This window comes from Balaenoptera acutorostrata, chromosome 1, assembly GCF_949987535.1.
Source record: "Balaenoptera acutorostrata chromosome 1, mBalAcu1.1, whole genome shotgun sequence".
Lineage (NCBI taxonomy): Eukaryota > Metazoa > Chordata > Mammalia > Artiodactyla > Balaenopteridae > Balaenoptera > Balaenoptera acutorostrata.
Window position 1 is genome coordinate 1,558,427 of NC_080064.1, and position 19,826 is coordinate 1,578,252.

The 19,826-nt window shown below is 61.7% G+C and overlaps 2 protein-coding genes across 5 annotated transcripts in view; one reads left to right on the forward strand and one right to left on the reverse strand.

Moving 5' to 3' along the window:
• The first annotated feature begins 4,436 nt into the window (after nt 1–4,436).
• Nucleotides 4,437–7,595, forward strand: PRXL2B (peroxiredoxin like 2B). Of its 2 annotated transcripts, none has more exons than XM_057553241.1 (7): nt 4,437–4,599; nt 4,808–5,012; nt 5,681–5,732; nt 6,295–6,358; nt 6,442–6,517; nt 6,815–6,909; nt 7,422–7,595. In XM_057553241.1, exons 1-7 carry the CDS (start codon nt 4,537–4,539, stop codon nt 7,446–7,448), a joined length of 582 nt encoding a protein of 193 aa, XP_057409224.1. In that variant the 5' UTR covers nt 4,437–4,536; the 3' UTR covers nt 7,449–7,595. The 2 variants fall into 2 exon arrangements, with proteins under 2 accessions (XP_057409224.1, XP_057409221.1); XM_057553238.1 differs by having other exon boundaries at nt 4,438–4,599; nt 6,815–6,933.
• A 1,186-nt stretch (nt 7,596–8,781) lies between these two features.
• Nucleotides 8,782–19,826, reverse strand: part of MMEL1 (membrane metalloendopeptidase like 1) — a 42,513-nt gene continuing 31,468 nt past the window's right edge. The window contains exons 8-22 of one of the 3 annotated variants that reach the window (XM_057556992.1): nt 19,606–19,740; nt 19,434–19,523; nt 15,256–15,392; nt 14,803–14,896; nt 13,302–13,427; nt 12,798–12,896; nt 12,281–12,364; nt 11,803–11,906; nt 11,465–11,523; nt 11,139–11,258; nt 10,536–10,669; nt 10,374–10,439; nt 9,719–9,814; nt 9,195–9,271; nt 8,782–9,121 (exon numbers count right to left, since the gene is read on the reverse strand). In XM_057556992.1, coding sequence (XP_057412975.1) covers nt 9,022–9,121; nt 9,195–9,271; nt 9,719–9,814; nt 10,374–10,439; nt 10,536–10,669; nt 11,139–11,258; nt 11,465–11,523; nt 11,803–11,906; nt 12,281–12,364; nt 12,798–12,896; nt 13,302–13,427; nt 14,803–14,896; nt 15,256–15,392; nt 19,434–19,523; nt 19,606–19,740 — 1,521 coding nt within the window. In that variant the 3' untranslated portion in view covers nt 8,782–9,021. Of the gene's footprint in view, nt 9,122–9,194; nt 9,272–9,718; nt 9,966–10,373; nt 10,440–10,535; nt 10,670–11,138; nt 11,259–11,464; nt 11,524–11,802; nt 11,907–12,280; nt 12,365–12,797; nt 12,897–13,301; nt 13,428–14,802; nt 14,897–15,255; nt 15,393–19,433; nt 19,524–19,605; nt 19,741–19,826 lie in introns of those variants that run through there. The other 2 variants (XM_057556985.1, XM_057556987.1) reach the window with 2 other exon arrangements.

Below are 19,826 nucleotides of genomic sequence, written 5' to 3' on the forward strand. Positions count from 1 at the left end.
GGCCCTGCAGCCGGCAGCCCCGTCCTGGGTGATAAGCGCAGATGTTCGCGCAGCGGGGCGGAGACACCTCCTCCCGGCCGGTGCGGCTCCCGTGCCGGTCCAGGCCGCCACTCCTCAGGGAGGGCCCCTGACTGCCGGGCAGAGCCAGCCCTGGCACCAGGGCCCCAGCGTGGCCGCCCCCAGCCCCGGGCCCAGAGCAGCCTGTCTGCCCGGCTGGGCAGGCCTGGGGGCCTCCCCTGCTCTGATGCTCCCGGCTCCCCAGGGCTCAGCAGGCCCAGCACGGGCCAGCAGGGAGGCTGGCATGCTGTCCAGACCACAGGGCCTTGGGCTCCCTGAGGGTGGCGTTCCCACACTGCCAGGCAGGGGGAGCCAAGACCTGAGCGGGGTAGTCATACTCAGGCGTTCCCGGAGCCTGTCCTGGGTCCACCCGTGGCATCCCTGCAGGGCATGGCCAGAGGCAGGGGCTGCTGCCCCATTTCACAGAGAGAGAGACTGAGGCTCGGTGCCATCTCCCTTAGGTGCTGTACCTCCTCCTCCCGGGCGGGCTCCCCGCTGGGCCCTGGCGATGACCCTGGGCAAAGAGGAGGAGGTGGAGGCCGAATGCTGCCCGAGTGCAGCCCTGGAGGGACCCTCTCTGTGGGGCTGGTTTGGGGGTCCAGCACTGTGGGCTGAGGGCAGACCCCCCCTGCTCCTTTCCTGTCCAGGAGCCCCTCCGTTCACAGCGCCCACCACCAGGGGTGGCATGAAGCCCCTGGCAGGGGGCACAGACGGCAGGAGTGGGCCATGAGCCCCGTAGGGCGGCCCCTGTGACAGAACCAGGCCCAGGTGTCCCAGGAGGGCTCCACGTTCTCCCAGAACGATCTGACTTCCCCCAGCATGCTCACCACGGGGTGGGGAAGAGCCCAGGTGCCTTTAGGTCACTGCGGATGGGGTCGTACCTGCTGGGGGTGTCCAGTGATGGGTGGGCTCCCTCCGGCCCTCGCAGCCCTGAGTGTCCTGGATCCCTGGGCTGCAGGGTACCGGGTGAAGCAGCCCTGTGGGGAGTTGCTCCCTGCAACCCCAGGACCTCCATGGCCCACCTCAATGCCTGATCGAGGGTCTGCAGTGCCAAGTCTGTGGCCCAGGTAGGAAAGCTGACCCCAGCCCCTAGATCCTGCTACTGCCCCACCCCCAACATGTGAAGGACCAGGTGCTGCCCCTGGCCCGGCCCCAGCCTGTCTCCTAGGAATGTTCCCTGCTGGGAGCCTTAGGCCTCCGTCCACACTTGTCTGACCCCCAGTGGAGGCCAGAGCCTCCAAATGAGGAAACGGAGCAGAACACGACTCCAATTTAGAAATCCCTTCCAAATGTGATATTCACATAAGGCCACACTCAGGCCCATCCGGTCCAGTCCCAGCCCCGGGAGGGAGGTGCCCTCAGGTCCGTCCTCCCGATGAGCACCTGGGGCTCAGAGGGCCGCGGACTGGGGGGTGGGGCACCAGGAAGGGCTAGTGGCTGCCCCCTCACAGGGCTGGCTCAGTGCTTGGGCAGCTCAGGAGTGGGGGGGGCTCAGGCCTCCTGCAGTTGATGGGGAGGTGTGTGTGCCGGGGGTCTGCCAAGCCCCCTGAGCAGCGGCCCCTCTCTCTGCTGGGTGGAGTCTGAAGCGAGCTCAGGAGGGGTCCCACCAGCTCCCCTCGCCTCCACACTCGGGCCTGGGGGCGCTGACGCTGCCATCAGGCATGGCCCGAGGTACCTCAGGCGCCTGCATCCCGGACCCATTTATCAGCAGGTTGGCCCCTCGCAGTGAACTCGGTTTCAGTGTCCTCCACAGCCTCTGCGGTGACATCCGGCAGGGCCTGCAGAGCCTGGAGACCCGCGTCCACTTCTGCATCCTGCTGGACACACTCACCTCCAGCCCGGCTCCAGCCCCCAGGTGTCCCAGGGACCCCGTTTCTATGGGAGGAGTTGTGTCTCTCTTCCCAGCTTAGCAGGCAGGGCTGTAGACTAAGGACTCAAGACCATCAGAGGCCTGGGAGTGGCTACCCAGCCCAGCAGCATCACCTCCAGTTGGGGGGACAGGTATTAATACCTGGAGGGAGAACCTCCCTTTGGCGGGTCTTCCTGTGAAACAGAGACACACATCAGGAGGAGCCAAACAGAGATGTGGGGCGTCTCCCCAGGCGACTGAGCTCTTCAGAGACAGGCAAGGCCAATGTGGACAGGGCTTCTTGCTGGCCTGACCCCCAGGGGCCCAGGACACATGGAGAGATATAGGTGCAAACCTGCCCACCTCCTCAGTTGCCAAACCCTGGTCCCTAACTCCAATTTGACCATCAGGCACAGACAGGCGGTCAGCACTTCAGAGAGGAGGGTCCCCCCCACCCCTCAAGCAGCAGGTGCCACAGAATTGGGGTGAGAAGGGACACTGGCCACTGCCCGGCCGGTCTGCTCAGAGCCTGGAACCCGAGACCTCTCTGCACCCTGGGGGACTTGGGGTGAGGACACAGCAAGGATTTGCTGACACACCCTGAGATGGTCGCTGACCTCCCTAATTTGGATATCTTTGCTGAGTACCTGCTCCCTTTTGGGTGTGCATGGGGTGTCCCAAAGGCCAGAGCTGGGTCTACACAGGCCGGATCTTGGTGTCCAGCTGGGACCTGGTGCAGACGAGGAGCCCAGAGTAGGGCAGATAAGAGAAGAAGGGAATAAATGAACGAACCAGTAAAGGAATGAAGGACACTTAGGCTCTTGGTGGGGACACAGCCTTGACAACGGGGCTTCTAACCCTTTATCCCAGTGCCTCTCCCAGCTGTTTGCAGCCTGCCCTGTGCCCCCACTGCCCCCTCAGGGAGGATGGGAGCTCAGAGTTCATGGCTGTGAGTGGGCATCAAGGAGGAAGAGGGCTCCCCATCCTGCCCCCCTACCATTGAGAGATCCCATGACACGGTGGCTCTGGCTCTGTGGGAGGTCCACATCCCTAAGGGGCAAGGAATGCTTGGAGATACTCTTGGGGTCTGCCTCCTCTAGATTTGAGACATAGAGCGTGGAGGGTCTCTGGGCTGTGACTCCTCGGGACCTGAGCCCTGACAGGACCACAGGCTCTGCTCACCAGGTAGCCTTCTGGTTTTCATGCGTTGCCAATATATTATGACAAGTCCCACAGGAACGACGGGGATGGTAACCACAAGATAAATGCTCCAGTAGGAACATGTCATGTGACGTCGTGCTGCTGGTCCCGGGGTTTGCTTCCATTTCAAAAGGGCTGCTGCACTTTGGAGAGAGGAGAGGCGGGATGTAGACCAGCACACGTGGCACCAGGATGCCTGATGCTCACAGAGATCCGGGAGGTGCCTCGGCCTCCGGGGGCTGCACTGCTGGGTTTGGGAACTGTGGCATTTTCCCCTTGTTTCTCCTTCCCTGCTGGGCAAAGGGCCCCCTGCTGCTACTAGTTTCTGCATGGCCTGCCCTTTCTGCCTTCAATACCCAGAAACTGAAATCCTTCTCTTTTTGGCGTAGTAACTTGGTTTTGGGGCCTGGACCTTCAGCCACTCCCAGCACCCTCATCCTCCCAGGCCCAAGGGCAGGCTAAGGAGGCAGCAGCACCCCCTTGGGTCTCAGTTTTTCCCCTCTCTCTTGGGAGGTCCTGTGGCATACAGTGTGGTATCAAGAGGGGGACTCCCCCCTCCCCAAACCCAGGGCAGTCTGCTTGCTGCCCCTTCATTCTCCAGTCTAGTCCAGGGCCTGGAGCTGTCTGTGGGCCCTGGGGAGTGAGGCCGAGTGCCAGGAACCGCAGTCCCTCGGAGGGGGGCGGGCCATGCCCAGGTGGGATCCCGCGGTCCGGTCCGAGTTGCCTTGCTCCACCCCTCAGCCTCTGTGCCAAGGGCCCTCATCCGTAAGATTGGGTGATACTGAAAGGTGTCAGAGGGCTGTCGCGAGGAAAAAACGAGACAAATTGGCAAGGCACCTAGTAAACTGCTGTTATCCCTTTCGGGTCCCTTTCACCCAAAGTTTGGGGGTTAAAGGCAGATATTTAGCTGGCATGAAATTGACAGTATTTTATGATTAAAGCCAACACGGACGTGTAACTGAGAAAACGCTGCTTTCTCATGGATTTTCAAGATGAAACAAGACCAAGGGAAAAGCTAAGCCCTCGGACTCCTCCACCAGATGGGACCCCCGCCGGAACCCCGGGACCCCCACCGCTCCGTCCCTTATCACTCCCGCACTCCACGACTGACCCCGCCCCAGGCCGGGCGCTGCACTCTGCGCAGGCGCACCGCGTGCCTGCAGCCCAGACGCCAAGCTCCGCCCACTACCAGCGGCGCCATTGGCTGACGGGCTCATGCATATACAAACTGCGTGACCGGGAGCCTATTTTGCTTACGGGCAGCTGCGGTAGGCGGGGCCGGTGCCGGGGCAGGGGCCAGGGCGGAGGGGGTGGGCCGGGGCGGTGGTCTGGGGGCGTGTCCGGGGCGGAGCCGGGCCGCGCGCCGGACGGAAGGCTGAGCGGACTGCTGGAGAGCGGGCTTGCTGCTGGGATCCGGGGCGGCAGCCGCCATGAGCACGGTGGACCTTTCCCGCGTGGGCGCGTGTGTCCTGAAGCACGCGGTGACCGGGGAGGTGAGGCTGGACGGGCTCAGGGTGGTGGGTGCGCCCCGGCACCTGGCAGCGGCATCCGAGGCCGGCGCCGGGGCACAGGGCGGAGCTGGGGGCGCAGGCTGGGCGTGCGCGGCGCTGGCCGGGGGCACGGGGCGCGGGAGCGGGGCCAGGGGTGAGGACGTGCGCACGGGCGGTGGTCCGGCGGCGCCCCTCACCCGCCCCGGCGCAGGCCGTGGAGCTGCGGAGCTTGTGGCAGGAGCAGGCGTGCGTGGTGGCCGGCCTGCGGCGCTTCGGCTGCATGGTGTGTCGCTGGATCGCCCGGGACCTCAGCAGCCTGAAGGGGCTCCTGGACCAGCACGGCGTGCGCCTGGTGGGCGTGGGGCCCGAGGCCCTGGGCCTGCAGGAGTTCCTGGACGGTGGCTACTTCGCGGGAGGTGCCTGCACTCCCCACCCTCCTCCCCCTGCAGCACACACCCTCCCCCCACAACTGCCCAACCCGCCCTGAGACCCCTCCTCAAACTCAGGGCATTCGCTGCCTCCTTCTTGCCCAGCCTAGGCCCTTCTCTCTCCAGGAGCGGCCTTGATAGGCTCCTGTGTCCCCTCCCCTCCCTTCCCCGCCCCTCCCCTACCTTCTCCGGCTGTGGCCTCTACCCGCTTGCCCCAGACATGATGTTCTTCCCACTGTGGAGGGCTCAGTGGTGACTCTGGCCTGCAATCCAGGCCAAAGGTCTTTACTGGGTCAGCTGCCAGCTCCTCGCCTCCCCAGGAGCCAGATTCTGAACTTCCCCTAATGCTTTCCCCAAGGAGTATCTGGGACCAGAGCCCAGGCTGCGCTGCCTCCTGACCCCACCCCGCTCGACCCCTACCCTCACAGAGCCCTGGGCCCAGTGGCAGAGTCCAGACAAGTCCTGCTTCTCCCTTTCCACCTGTACTTCTGGGCCTTTGCCTCTCCTCTAACACTGGGGACAGTCAGCCCTGCTCTGCCCCTCCTGGTCCTTAGTGGGCGAGCTGGGTACCAAGGGTGGACAGAAGGGCGGATGTAGGAGGGTGAGCCAGGGGGGCAGGTGGCCTGGGGCGCCCACCTGTGGCCTCTGCTTTTCAGAGCTCTACCTGGATGAGAGCAAGCAGTTTTACAAGGAGCTGGGCTTCAAGCGGTGAGCTGGGGGCTCGGGGCGCCACCGCTCCCTTCTTCCTCTTCTCCCCTCCCGCCTCTCCCTGGCCACGCGGGCTCTGGGGGCATCCACTGCTCCAGCCAGCCCTGCCGGGCTCTCTTTTGGGTGTCGAGTGTCTATTATGGGCTGTAGGTTAGGCTTCTCACCCAGGGCCTCCCCACAGCTGGCTGCAGAGGGCACCCGGGCCTAGCACTCCAGTCAGGGGCCGCCCTAGCCACCTCGGTGCATCTGCCACAGGCTGGCCGCCTCGTCTGATTGGCAGTGCCAGCTGAGCGAGAACCCCCGGGTTCACCCAGTCCGCACTCCCCACACCCTCTGTGGGGCCCCAGGCCTGCCAGCCCACAGGCTGGGTGCCCCATGGCTCTGGCAGCTGCTCCTGGCTGGGCCAGCTGCTGGCCTGGCTGCCCCGTGCCTCCTGAGCCCCTGGTGAGATGGGGTGGGGCCTGCTTGTCGGAACTGGTCTGTGTAGAGACTGGGGGCAGGCGCTGGGGCTCAGTCTTTGGTGCAGGGTCAGAGCCTGGACAAGCCAGCTGTGTCTTGGCAGGTACAACAGCTTGAGCATCCTGCCGGCCGCCCTGGGGAAGCCTGTTCGTGACGTGGCCGCCAAGGTTTGTGACGGCCAAGGTCGTGTGGGACTCAGGTGCAGGGGCTTCTGTCTAGGACTGACCTGGGCCTGCTCCCCTCCCCCCAGGCCAAGGCTGTCGGCATCCAGGGGAATCTCTCCGGGGATCTGCTGCAGAGCGGAGGGCTGCTGGTGGTTGCCAAAGGTGGGCCAGGGGAGGGGCGTCAGGGGCCACCGCGTGGTCACGGGGTCGGGGGTACGGGGTCGGGGGTGTGGGGCCGCATACTCAAAAAGGTCTTGATGAACTTGACCCTGCCCTGCCCCTCCCTCCCTCCGGCTTATTGATCTCGGCACAGTTACCCCCTTGGTGGAGTGGCCCAGCTCTGAGTGTCATCCTAGCTGGGCGGGGTGTGGCCAGAAGAGCTCACTCATCTCAGTGTAACCAGGTGGGGTAGTGGCCACACAGGGGCACCCTGACGACCACCCCCCCCGCCGGCTGCAGGTGGTGACAAAGTGCTGCTACACTTTGTCCAGAAGTCTCCAGGTGACTACGCCCCCCAGGAGAGCATCCTGCAGGCCCTGGGCATCTCTGCGGAGGTCTGTACCAGTGAGCCGCCCAAGGTGAGCCCAGGCCTGGGGCGGGCACCGCACTAACAATGCCCCCCCACCCCCCCACCAACTCCCCTGGGTTGAGCACTTGCTGTGGCCAGATGCTGAGCTGGACCTTGTTGGCTTTAGGTGATTCTGGGCTCACAGCAGCCCCAGGATGTCACTGCCACCCCACTTTGCGGTGACGGGCCAGGGGCAGGGTGGTCAGATGGGCAGGCACAGCAGGGCCCTCTCCAGGGGACAGGGGGCTGGTCAGGGGCTGCAAGGCAGAGGAGGGGCCCGTCCTCTCCGCCTGGGAGGGCTGGGGCTTGTCCCAGGTGACCATTGCCCATGTTAGTTTAGCATGGTGCTGGTGGCCTCCCTCCTGTGCCCCGAATGGAGGGGACTGTCCAGCACACTCCTTCTCTTCCACGTGGGCCACAGACCCCTGGAGGGTGGGATCAGCTGCTCTTGGCCCAGGGAGTGTGACCAGGCTGATGGGGCCTCTGCTGGCTCCGCAGTGTGATGAGGAGGCGTGCTCAAGGTGAAGGCCCCGGGCCTCCAAGGATCTGGGCGGCGTCTCCTGCCCTGGGCACACTGGGAGTTGGATGTGAACAAATTCCAGAATTTCTGGGCTGGGGCTGAACTCTGCCTGGTCTGCAGGCAGCGACGAGCATTAAACTGCAGTTTCTGGACAGTGTTTCTTCATTGCCTCTGAATCTTGCGTCCTTGGCAGCCCTGGCCACCCCGGCCTTGATCGCTCTTGGTTTCATCCAGGCCAGGGGGGTGGTCATGCATCCCGAGGCGTCACCTTCCCCGCTAGCAGAGTCGCTTTCCCTGGTGGGTTGGTGGTGGTGGACGCGCCCCTGCAGCCTCCCTGGAGACCTCAGGCCTTTGGCACATGTGGGTCAGGGGTCTGAGCACAGGTCCAGGGTGTGGGAGACGAGGGTGGCATGGGCTCCGTCTCATAGTGAGGAAACTCCCCAAGCCCCAGGCGGGAGCCTGGCCTGGAGGGGTGGGGGTCAGAGCTCACGTCCAGTGGGAGCTAATGGTTTCCGGAGAGGAGATGGTTTCCATTCCACCCGCTGGAGTCTGGTGGACAGTCGGGGACTTTTAGGGAAAGGGCTGCTCTGCCGGCAGGCCCTTTACTCACGTGAGACTCGTCACGTGCGCCCTGCTGGGGGTGGGGGCTAGCCTGGAGGGATTGTCCAGCTCCCCCGATGCCCCTGTCACGAGAGGGGGAGGTGACAAGCACCTCAAACCTAACAGGTTTAGAGCAGAACTCCTGTCCTGCCCTGTCAGGAGCTCTCTCTCGTCTGAGTTCAGATGACTTTCTCAGCACCCTTCATGCCCCCTGGTCCAGACCTGGACAACCACAGTGGCCTTCTAGCTGGCGTCCCAGCGTCCCCGGCCCCCAACAGAGTCTCTGTGGTCATTTAAAAACTCGGCAGGTGACAAGGTTTAACCCCTCACTGGCTTCCAGTTACACAAAACCCAAAATCCAGATTCTGGGCTGCAGCTCGGATCCCCCCGCCCCCCTCCTGGAACTCGGCTCCTTCCTGGGTCAGGAGCCCCTCTCCCTACCTGAACTGTGACCCCCGAGGGCGGGCACTTGGGGGCATCGTGATCATTGCTGTGCCCCCAGCACAGAGACCCTGGGCAGATTGTCAGGAGCGCCCTACCATTTCCTCACTTGGCCACCAGCAGTCAGCGGCAGGTGCAGCGGGAGAGTGGGGCACTTTCTCAGGTACTGTCACCCCGACGGCCGGCCCCGGGCCCTGCTACACAGACAAGGCAGCCGACTGCTTTTAAGCGTTTACTTAGCTCAAGTCTGAAGCTCGTGGACATCTGAGGAGGACGCGCTTTGGAGAGCGGGCAGAAGACCGATAACTGTGTCTACAGGGCTGCGGTGGGCGGTGTAGACCCTCGCGGGCGGGCGCGGAGGGGGCTCAGGGCCGGGGTCGCGCTCCAGGCCAGGCACGGAGGCTGGGCGCGGCGCGGGTGGGTCGGCCGCTGGGAGCGGGGCGCACGCCGGTCCCCGCTGGCAACACCGTCTCCGCGCGGACGGGACACCTCGGGTCGGCGGGAGGGCGTGGGCCGCGCAGCGCGGCTCGGCCTTGGCTACCAGACGCGGCATCGCACCTTCGGGTGCATGGGGGAGCCCCGCGCGCAGTGGAACGCGTCCGCGAAGGCGGCCAGGTTCTGCAGCGAGCCCAGCACCCTGCGGGTGGACGGAGGGGCCTGAGACGGCGCCGGCCCGGGCTCGGGGCGCGGGGGCGCGGGGGGCCACTTGCCTGTACTTTAGGGGGCTGTGGACGTCAGTCTTGATGGACTGGATGGCGAACTCGGGCCGGTAGGAGCCGCACCACACCTGTGGGCGCACGAGGGGCGTGGCCGCGGGACTTGGAGGAGGGGCGGGGGGGATGGCGTGCAGGGGCATGGAGGACCAGAGGGCATCCTGGAGGGGGCGGCGCGGGCCTGGGGAGGCGGGCGCCCCTAGGGCTGTGGCGCGGAGGGAGTGCGTCCTGGTTTCTCTCTGGGCACAAAGGAGTCTCGCCAGGGCCCCCGCTGCTCCTTCTTGGGTGGGGGGAGGGAAGCCAGCGGGTCGCCCTGCTCCTTCCACAGCAACATCTGAATCTTCCCCAGCTCCCACGCCACCACCATCCTTTCCCTCCAGGAAGCCTTCCTGGCGCACTAGTTCTGGTTCTGCCTGGCTTGCCCGCCAGGGTGTCCCTGGAGGCGTGCGTTCGTGGGGGCTCGCCAAGGATGTAAGTGGGGAGCCGGTTTCCAGCCAGTGGGGCAGGGGACTGTCTCGCACCTGTGCGTAGCTGATGAAGAACAGCTGCTCGTAGGTCAGCTCCAGTCCCGGCAGCTGCTGGTCCTTGCCGCCTTCCGCCACCCACTTCAGGTAAGCCTGCAGGCACCAAACGGGTGCTGGGCCAGGGCCTGCCCTCCTGGGGGCAGCACCGGGCTGGCCAGGACTCCGGGGTCCTTGGATCGGGGTGGAAGGGAGGTCTGGCTTTCGGGCCTCCTCCGGTGGGGGTCCTGCCCCTGCAGCGTGGGGCCTCTGAGAACCCCAGGGACCATCTGAGCGCCCACCCCGGGCTCGGTGGGAGCCCACGGCCCGGGCAGCCCGCCACATGAATGAGCACCCGACACCCAGTGCCCGAGGCTGCTGGTGCAGGGGTGTTGCTGAGACTGGCGGGCGTGCAGTGACCGTCACTGCCTTGGCAGTGGACAGTGGTCTCCCCAGAGCGCGGAGGCCTCAGCTAAGGTTGGGGTAAAGCGTGGGCCTGCCCGCCTGTGGCCGGCAGGCTCCCCCAGGGCTCTGCCGCCTCCCCGTCAGATGGAGAAGGGTCCCAGGATCTGCCTGGGCTTGGGAGGGGGTCAGTCCCTGCCGCGCTGAGGGGCCGTCCCTGCCTGGACCTGGTTGTTCCCCGCCCCACCTCCTCGGGGGCCCTGCTTGGACGCACCTTGTAGGCCTGCCGCACCCCTCCATTGTCTGCGATGTTTTCCCCGAGGGTACTGAAGCCATTGACCTGCAGGCGGGAGACAGGATGGCGGGGCGCCTGGGCTCCCCTCCTCCGCCCTCCCCCAGGCCAGGGCTGCGGTGTGTCCGGGCCGTGGCCACTCACGTTCTGGTCGTCGGCCAGGTCCCAGGAGTAGTTGCCATACTGGTAGACCATGCACTCCGACCGCTTGCGGAAGTGCTGCGCCGAGAAGTTACTCCACCAGTCCATCATGTTGCCGTTCTTGTCGAAGTTCCGGCCTGGACGGGGGCGGGGGGCTGCCCACGAGGCCCGGCCTGCCCAGCGCCAGCCTCTCCCCCACGTCCTCCCGGGAACCCCGGTGTCTAGAGCTCACGTGAGCAGAGAATGGGCCCCCTGTCACGGGGCTGCTCGGGCCCTGGGGGACGGAAGGCTTCAGTGGTGTCCATGCCATCCCCCAGGTCAGGGCCTGGGGTCTTGGGTCACAGGACCCCAGAGGCACCGTGGACTAAGGACCCGTGCGGTGGCGTCCACGCTCTCTAAACCCCAGGGGAGGGGAGCACTGGGCCCTGGGGACACGGGGCTGCCCTCAGAAGGTTTCAGAGGTCTAGCCCTATGGGAAAGCCAGCCTCGGTGGCAGCTGGAGGCCCCTGGAACCGGGCAGGAACCAGGCAGGGGGCCCCCGCGCAGCGGTAGGCAGGGTGTGTTTGTGACTGGAGGTGCAGCTCTGACCCCCAGACAGCCCCGTACCGTTGTCATCAAAGCCATGGGTGATCTCGTGCCCAATCACCATCCCGATGCCCCCAAAGTTCAAGGCCTGTGGCTGCTCCTTGCTGAAGAAAGGGGGCTGGAGGATCCCGGCGGGAAACACTGCGGTGGGGAGGCGGTGGGGGACGGAATGAGCTGGGTGAGCACACCTGTGTGCCAGGCTCGGGGTGGGCACACCCAGGCGTCCTGTCATTTAACCTCACAGCCGGGGAGGTAAAGGTTATGATCCCCTGCCCCATTTTACAGAGGAGAAAACCTAGGCTCCGAAGGCAAGAGGGCAGGGCTCGTGGGGGGCGGGGTGAACATACCAATCTGGTTTCGGTTTGGGGAGTAGAACGCATTCACCACGGCGGGCCCGATGATCCAGCTGTAATAGGCAAGTGGGTCATTCAGAGCCCAGGTCTCCCGGACCTGCCCTCCAGGTCCCCCTACTCGGCTGACCAGAGCCCACCCTGACCCATGCATAGCGGTCATGCCACGAGGCCAGCACGGCCAACGGCCAGGGCAGGGTCTAGGCCAGTCCAAAGCCCTGGCTTCTCCCTGGGACCCCACAAGCAGAGGGCGGGTGCAGGGGGGCTCTGAGTCAGACCCACCACCCTCCCCCGCTGGCCCATTTCCCCCCCGCCCCCATGCCATCCCCACTCACAGGTTTTGGTCCACCTTCTCCCGAAGCTTCTTGAGGCTCCGCTGGGCGCCGGCCTTGAGATTCTGCAATCCGTTCTCAAAGTACAGGTGCTCCGAGAAGTTCAGCTACAGGAGACGGGTGGGCATGCGTGCGGGGTCCTCGAGGGGCCCGGGGGTAAGGGAGGTCAAGGGCAGCTGGGGACTGGCCTCAGGACTCGCCAGGCAGTCCCAAATGTGGCCCACAGGCTCTGGATGCAGGTGGATTAGGGGCCAACCCCAGCTCTGTGCATTTACTGGGCGAGATCCAAGGCCCTCCCGGCCGTGGTTTCCCCACCTGTAATGGAAGGTGATGCTAGAGCCCCTAGAGCATGTGGCCAGGTGGCTGAGTTATGGACGGAATCCACCCCCGGTAGTTGAGGGCCCAGGGTCCTTGGGGGCTGGTTCAGGGGCGGGTTGGGCTGGGGCGAGGGGACAGGTGGGCTGTCTGGGGTGGCACGCACATCGGAATACTCCTCATCCAGGTGCTTGTTCCCCTCCTCCAGGATGTAGTCGGGATACCCAATCTGCTCCCGGATGCTCATGGCCTAGGGACGAGAGGGGGGCCGGTCCATGCCCACCCCACTGTGGGCATCCTGGCTTTGCCCCCTCCACGTGGGTAAGGGGCTAAGGGACTTGCCCTCCTTGCAGGCTGTGGGGAGGCTAATGGGGACAGAACGTGGAAGGGCTCGACCAGAGACCGACCTTCGCACCCGGCCGCCAGCCAGGGGTCTGTGGGGGTGGGGGTGGGCCGGGCAGAGCTGCTTGGCTGCTGTCTGTCACACTAGCCCGGAGGGGCTCCTGCTCCCTGTGGCCGTGGCCACCCCCACCCATTGCGGGGGTGCTGGGGGGTCTCACCTCTGCCCACAGCCCCTTCACGAGCGAGCCCCCCACCCCCCAGGCTCATCTCTGAAGAAGGGGTGGCGATGATTACCCTGTGCCCCTCGCACTGGGGCCACCCTCCCCCAGCCTCCTGCCCACCTTCTCCTGGGCTTTCTTCTTGGATGACTCATCCATCCAGCTCAGCTCGTCCAGGGTCTCCACGAACACTGCCCGCAGCTTGTCGATGAGCTCTCCGACCTGGGGGGAGCGCATGACCCTGGTGCCTGGCTGATCGGCACTGGGGTCTCTGCAGGGGGCCACTCCGAACGTGGTGGGGGGTTGGGGGCGGGATCTGACCCCCTGGGACAGGGTCCCCACGGCAGCACTTTGTCCTGGGTGGGCCTAGGGCCTGCCAGGCCCTGGACTCACGCCTCGTACAACTTGTCCCCTTCCCAGGCAGGCTCGTGGGGCTGGGGGTCGGGGCCGATAGCTGTTGGGGGGCCAGAGGCCTGGGGCGGGCAAGGCTTCCCCACATCCCGCTGTGTGATGGGGCGCCGGGCAAACACGTGCTCCCCGGTACCGCTGAGCACAGAGGCGCTGCTGGGGCGAGAGGTGCCACGGGCTGGTGTCCCCTGGCCCAGGGTGGGGTCGCCAGGCACGTACCATATTCTTGCTGTCCCCGGGGAAGGCCTCCTTGACGTAGAGTGAGCCCACAGCGCTCTCCATGTTACTGTTGACGTAGCTGACGCACTCCCGCCAGCGCACCTCTACCGTCGTGCCGTACAGCGCCTGGCACGTTTCATTTCACCACGTTTACCAACGTCTGCTTCCCTGGCCTTGGCCCCAGCGTGCCCAGGGGCCAGTGGGGGACATTGGTGAACTCAGACACTCCCTTTGAACACCACCCCTGGTGTGGGAGGACCGGGTGTGCAGTTTGGAGGCCTGGACTCCCGGCCCAGGCCGACCCCGGGGTGCGGGTGCCCTGCCCGGCCCCGAGTTCTTCCTTGTCCCCTGTCCCTGCCACCCTGGCCTGGCTGTCTGGCCGAGTCGGCTCTCAAGGACTCCAGCCCTACCCCAAAGCACAGGCTGGCATTGACCTTAGGGGCCTTGTCTAGCTCAGCCGTGAGCCGCCAGCTGTCTGGGCCCTGGTTTTCCCATCTCCAGAATGACGATGAGAATGTGTGCCCGTCTGTCCCTGGGGACACAGGGCACAAGATGGAAATGTGTCCCCCGTCAGATTTCTGGCCCCACATCCTGGCCACCTCGGAGCTCCGCCCAGCATCTGGCCACACGTTCCGGGGCTGTGGGGTTTGCTGCCTCTTAGGAAGTCAGTGTGACTCATTCTCTGTCCTCTGAGCTCTGGGCTTCAGCTCCCTGCTCCATGCTTGGCTCGTAGTGTCCTCAGCCCAAGACGGCAAAGCAGGAGGCCTGGTCGCCACAACCTGTTCTGCCCCCATCTCCCCGATCGGGGCCGGATCCCTGCCCACCCCATGTCCCTGGTGAAGAACCTCAGAGGCCCCCGACTCCCCCGTTCCTCATCCCCCCCCGCCCCCCATCCACACCTCAACTGCCTGTTGTCAGCGCCTCCATCTAGTGCCGACGCCCTGGTCCACCCTCCCCCCCCTCCCCCCCCCCCCCCGATGATGGCACTTGCCTCCACTCGGCCTGTGCCCCCGCAGCAGCCAGAATGACCACACCAGCGGGACTTCGGACTGTGGTTCCCACTCTTAACACCCCAGTGGCTCTCAGTGCACGTGGAATCCGCATGCTGCTCCGGCCCATGGTTGCCTCCCCCTCCTCTGCGACCTCATCTCCTTCCTTCCCCCATGTGACCCCGGGGTCCCTGCCCCAGGACCTCTGCACTAGCTGTTTCTGCTCCTGGGAATCTGGCCTGGGTCATTCGTGCCTTGAGGTCTCCATGGTCACTTTCACAGAGAGGCTCTCCCTGCCCTCACCCCCTCCCCTCACATCCTACTTGCTGGTCTTGAAAGAGCAGATTGTGCTTTGTCGATGGCTTATTGTTAGGCTGCCCCAAGAGGGCGTGTCTCATGAGCCTGGATCACAGCTCTGATCCCAGGGTGGACCTTGGTGCAGGCCCACAGCAGGTGGTCAGTGTTATCAAGGAAACAGGCCAGGCTCGGTGCAGGGGCAGGGCGTCGCTCACCTTGCGGTAGTTTGCGCGTGCATCCTTGAACCTCTGGCTCAGGCTGCTGATGCGGTCCAGCACCAGGCGCCAGACCAGGTAGTTCTGCATGGTCCTGGGGCAGGAGGCAGAGGGCAGTGGATAGAACAGGTGTGTGCTGTTTGCCCAGGGAGAGGGTGTGGTTTATGGGCCCTTGGACAGCAGGCTCCACACCAAACAGAGACTTCAGGGTGGTGGAGAAAATCTCCAAGACGACCCCCAGATACATCCTGCCTGCCCCTGGATGACCCAAGGAAGGGTTCGCATCTCTAACGTAAGGTTCCATTGGCCACAAACATTTGACCCCGTCCTGTCCCTCGCGCCTCAGAGTAATGCTTTATGGGGTCCTCTCCTGAGAGGAGGAGCTGTTGGGGATGAGGAGAGAGCAGGGGAAAGATGCTGACACCACCTCTTGGGACCTTCCTTGAGCCTCACCTGGATGAGTAGACATTGATGATGTCTTCAAGATTCTGGAGGTAAGGGATGCCGTAGACCACCACTTCCTCATCTGGCAGCAGCTTGATTTTGACAGAGGATAGCACAGATTGTATGAAGAGAGTCCAGTTAAATCCCTGGAGAAGGAGGGAGTGAGGAGAAAGAGGGAGAGATGGAGAGGTAGACACAGTTCTTGGGCATCCCAGAAACCCAGCTCCCTCTAAAGAATATTCAAGAAATAAGAGAGAAGGTGCAGGTAATCAGAATCAGGAAAAAGGTGGGTGACATTACTACAGAGCCTACAAACAGTAACAAGAGATTATGGCAATATATTGGAAAATTCAAGTGTAATGGAAGAATTCCTGGAAAAACACAATTTAGCAAAAAATGAAAGAAGAGATAGAAAATATAAATAGTTTTGTATGTAAGAAACTGGATTATTTAATTTAAAATATTTCCACATAGAAATTCCCAGACTCATCTGGCTTTTCTAGCGGATACTATCTGACATTTAAGGAAGACATAATGCCAATCTTAAACTTTCCAGAGAAGGAAAAAAGAGAAAACTCTTTCAACTTGATTTATGAGGCCAAGAATAACCTTAATACCAAAATAAGGATATTAAAAGGAAAGATAACAATAGGCCAGTCTCATTTATGCTAATTGATACAAAAATTCTAAGCAAAATATTAGCAATCGGAATTCATCCATACCTATATAAAATGGATAATGCAACACAGCCAAATTAGATTTACTCAAGGAATACAAGTGTGGTGTAACATTTGAAAATCAAATCAATATAATTCACTATGATAACTGAATACAGAAGGAAAATCACATGGTAATTTCAATAGATGCAGATAAGGCATATTAAAATTGACTATTCATGAAAAAGACTCAGCAAATCGAAATGGAAGTTCTGTAATCTAATAAAAGGATCTATACAACAGCAGCAGTGACAACAAACAAAACCCCACTCTACAGCAAACAAAATTAAATGAAAGCTTGCAAAATGTTGCAAGCTTTTCTTCTGAGATCAGGAAGGAAACAAGATAGCTACTGTCATGACTTCAGCATTATGCTGAAAGTCCTAGCCAGTTCAATAAGACAAGAAAAAAAGAAAATCAACAAGGATTGGAAAGGGAAGAAATAAAACTTATTTTTTACAAAGGACATGATTCTGTGTCTATAAAATATTAAAGGATAAACTATTAGAACTACTACATGCTTTGAGTAAAATTGCTGTATACAAAGTATTGCTGTATACTAGCAACAAACAATAAGAGAAATTGCAAAATGATACCATTTACAATAATATTAAAAAACCAAGCACCTAGGAACAAATGTAATGAAAGATATGTAAGGCCTTGAAGTAGGAAACTATAAAACTTATTGAGAGAAATGAAAGAAAACATAAATGTATGGAAGTTTCATGGATCAGAATACTCAACCTTGGAAAGATGTGGATCTTCCCCAAACTGATGCTTAGATTTCAAGCAATCCCTGTCAAAATCTCAGCAGCATTTTGTGTGTGTGTGTGTGTAATTGACTAGCTGACTCTGAGTCTTGTAAGAAAGTGCAAAAGATCAAGTATAATCGATTTGAAGAACAAAGTTGGTAGACATCAAAACTTATCACAAAGCTATAGCAATGGAGGCAGTAGGTTCCGGCATGTGAATAGAGAGAGAGACCAATGGAACAGAAGAGAGTTTAGAAATACACACACAGGTACAAACGCACAGACCCAGACGTGCACACAGGCACAAGTGCACAAAAAGACACTCGGTCTTTAATCAAGTTGGCACACAGTGCAATGGCTAATGGGGGAGTCTTTTCAATAAATGGTGCTAGATCATCTGGACAGCCACAAGGAGCACATGAAACAATTCCTTCTTCTCACTGTATATAAAAAATCAACTCAAGGTAGACTGTCGACCTAAACAACCTTGGCAGGCAAAGATTTCTTAAGCAGAGCACAATAAACGCTAGCCATAGAGAAAGGATCCATCCGTCTTTGATAAATTGGACTATTTTAAGCCCTCCTTTAAAAAAAAGAACCAGTATGAAAGTAAAACAGCAGGCTGCCCACTGGAAAGGACATTTACTACACAGAAACTGACCAAGGGGTCACATCCAAGGTATTCAAAGAACTAAAAATCAGTGAGAAGAAGGCAGATATCCCAGTAGTACAGGTGGGCAAGAGACGTGAGCAGACACTTCACAAAAGGGGCCACCGTCGGCCAGTCAGTGTGAAGTAGTGCTCAGGGAAAGTCAAATCCAACCCAGATGAAATTCCGCAACATGTTCATCTGCAACACATCCATAGATGGGCTAAGACGGAAGGAATGAGCACCGCCAAGCATTGGAGGGGGTGTTTCACACACTCCTGTTGGGGAGTGTAAATCTGTGTGATGATTTTTGAATGACTTGTGTCCTAAGACCTGGCCACTTCATCCCTAGGTGGACACCTGACAGAAATGCTTGCATGTGCGTGCCAAAAGATGTGCATGAGAATGAACATAGCAACATCGCTCAGAAAAGTCCAGAAGTGGAACTGAGCCAGAGGCCCAGCAAGAGGAGAACAGGAACACAAGCTGTTGTGTGTTCTTAGGATCGATCGTACAGTGATCAGGGTGAGTGAGGGGTTGCTGCTGCCCCAGCGAGATGAGATGTAATGACGGTGAGATGTAGTCTCACCTACAGAGCGTAGAAGAAAGCAGCCCGGTGCACGCGTGTGGTGGAAGCCGGGTGCTGGCTGCTTTGGGGAGGAGGGCAGGGAGGGGGCTGTGTGGATGTGCTCACGTGTGGCAATTCTAAGCTCTATAAACGCATTATAGTCCAGACGCCGCGAGCCCTGGGTTCCTGCACGTGGCCACCCCTGCTCCGGGGCGTCTCCACGGCACCTCTGGCCATCTGCGTTCCCTTCCTCTCACTGCCCACGTTTGGTCCATTTGCAAGTCCTGCTGGTTCTCCCTTCCAAATGCATCCACGAGCCACGCCTCTCAGCACTTCCGCTGCCGCTGTCCCAGGCCGCCACCTGGGCCCGCCTAGGTTGCGCTGCAGCCTCCTGACCCGTCTCCCTGCTTCTGGCCCTCAGTCCCTTCCCTGTGTCCTCAGCAGCCAGGTTCTCTTCGCTATGAGTCAAGTCCTGTCCCATCAAAGCCGGTGCCTTCAAAATGGCCCCGGAGGCCCGACACGGTCCACCCTCCCTCCCCGGCCTCGGCTCGCCCCCAGCCGCCCTGCAGCCCCGGCCTCAGGACCTTGGCACTCGCTGTTCCTCTGTCCCCCCCTTGCCTGCCCTCCGACACACTCTTTTTCCCCGACCCAAGCCCTGGGCGGGGGCTGCCTGCTTCGTCCATGGATGGAGTCGGTGCCAGAGCACGGCTGGCCCCTCAAAGTGCCCGCCTGGGAGGGGGCGAGCTGGCGGGCGGTGCGGGGTGGTGTCACAGCAGGCCACCACTGGGAGCCGGGAAGGAAGCGCGGGGACGATGGGGCCTTCTGGAGCACCAGGTGCAGGAGCCCCGGGCAGGGTCCCCCCCGAGTTCTCCCGTCTTGTTCTATGGCTCCAGACACTTAGGTTTTCTGGTCAGAGGAAGGAGCTTCGGGTCCTGCCTCTGACGGTGGGTTCTGTCCGCAGCTGCACCCTCCTCCCTCTGACTTGGGCCCCAGTCGCCGCAGTGAGCTGGCTCCTTCCACAGGAGGAGGCCCCTCTGACCGCTCAGAGCAGGCGGAGTGAGTGCGGGGCCTTGGGGGGTGCAGGGCTGAGCCCCCCCATCCCGGGCTGGGCTGCCCCTCCCCAGCCCAGGCCCTGAGCCTAAGCCTGGCCAGCGGGAGGGGGAGGGTCCGGGGGTCCGGCCATGGGGCCCTCTGTCAGGGGCAGTGCTGCGCTGGGGCCCCGAGCTGGGCCTGGGGACAGGGAGCCCCGGGCGGGGGGCCTACCCGACTCGGGCGGGCGGGTCAGCGACCCCCCCCAGGCCGCTCTCCCGCTCAGAAGACTTGGGACGTCGTGGCTGCCACCTCACAGGCGGGTGGCCCCGCATCCCCAGGCAGCCAGTTGACACCTGCCGTCCCCATATGGACATGTCCCCGTTTGGGTGACCGGTCCCGTGGGCCCCGCTTGGGGTGGGCGTGTTTGAGGCGTAGGGGAGAGAGGCGGGGCAGGCACGGCTGGGACTCACCTTCAGACCGAACTTGCTCTGGAGCTGCTCCAGGTCCATCCTGTGGTACAGGGCGGTGACGTCGTGCCGCTCCTCCGGGGGGGCCGTGGCCTGCAGCGGAGCGGGTGGTCACAGGGGCGGGGCAGCTGGCCTGACCCCCCCGACCCCGTCCGCCCCCGGTCCGCGGCCTCACGTTGGCCAGCTGCGTCTCCAGCTCCAGCACCTGGGCCATGTCCTCCCGCACCAGGTCGCTGTTCTTGGGGAGGTTCATGTCCGCCCGAAGCATCGTGGCCACCGACACCATGAGCTGAAGGTAGGCTTCCCGTACCTGAGCCAAAGGATGAAGACACAGTCTGGCGGCCTCGGCCACCTTGGCCCCCGTGGAGCTCTCTGTGGGGGTGGGGTGGGCATATG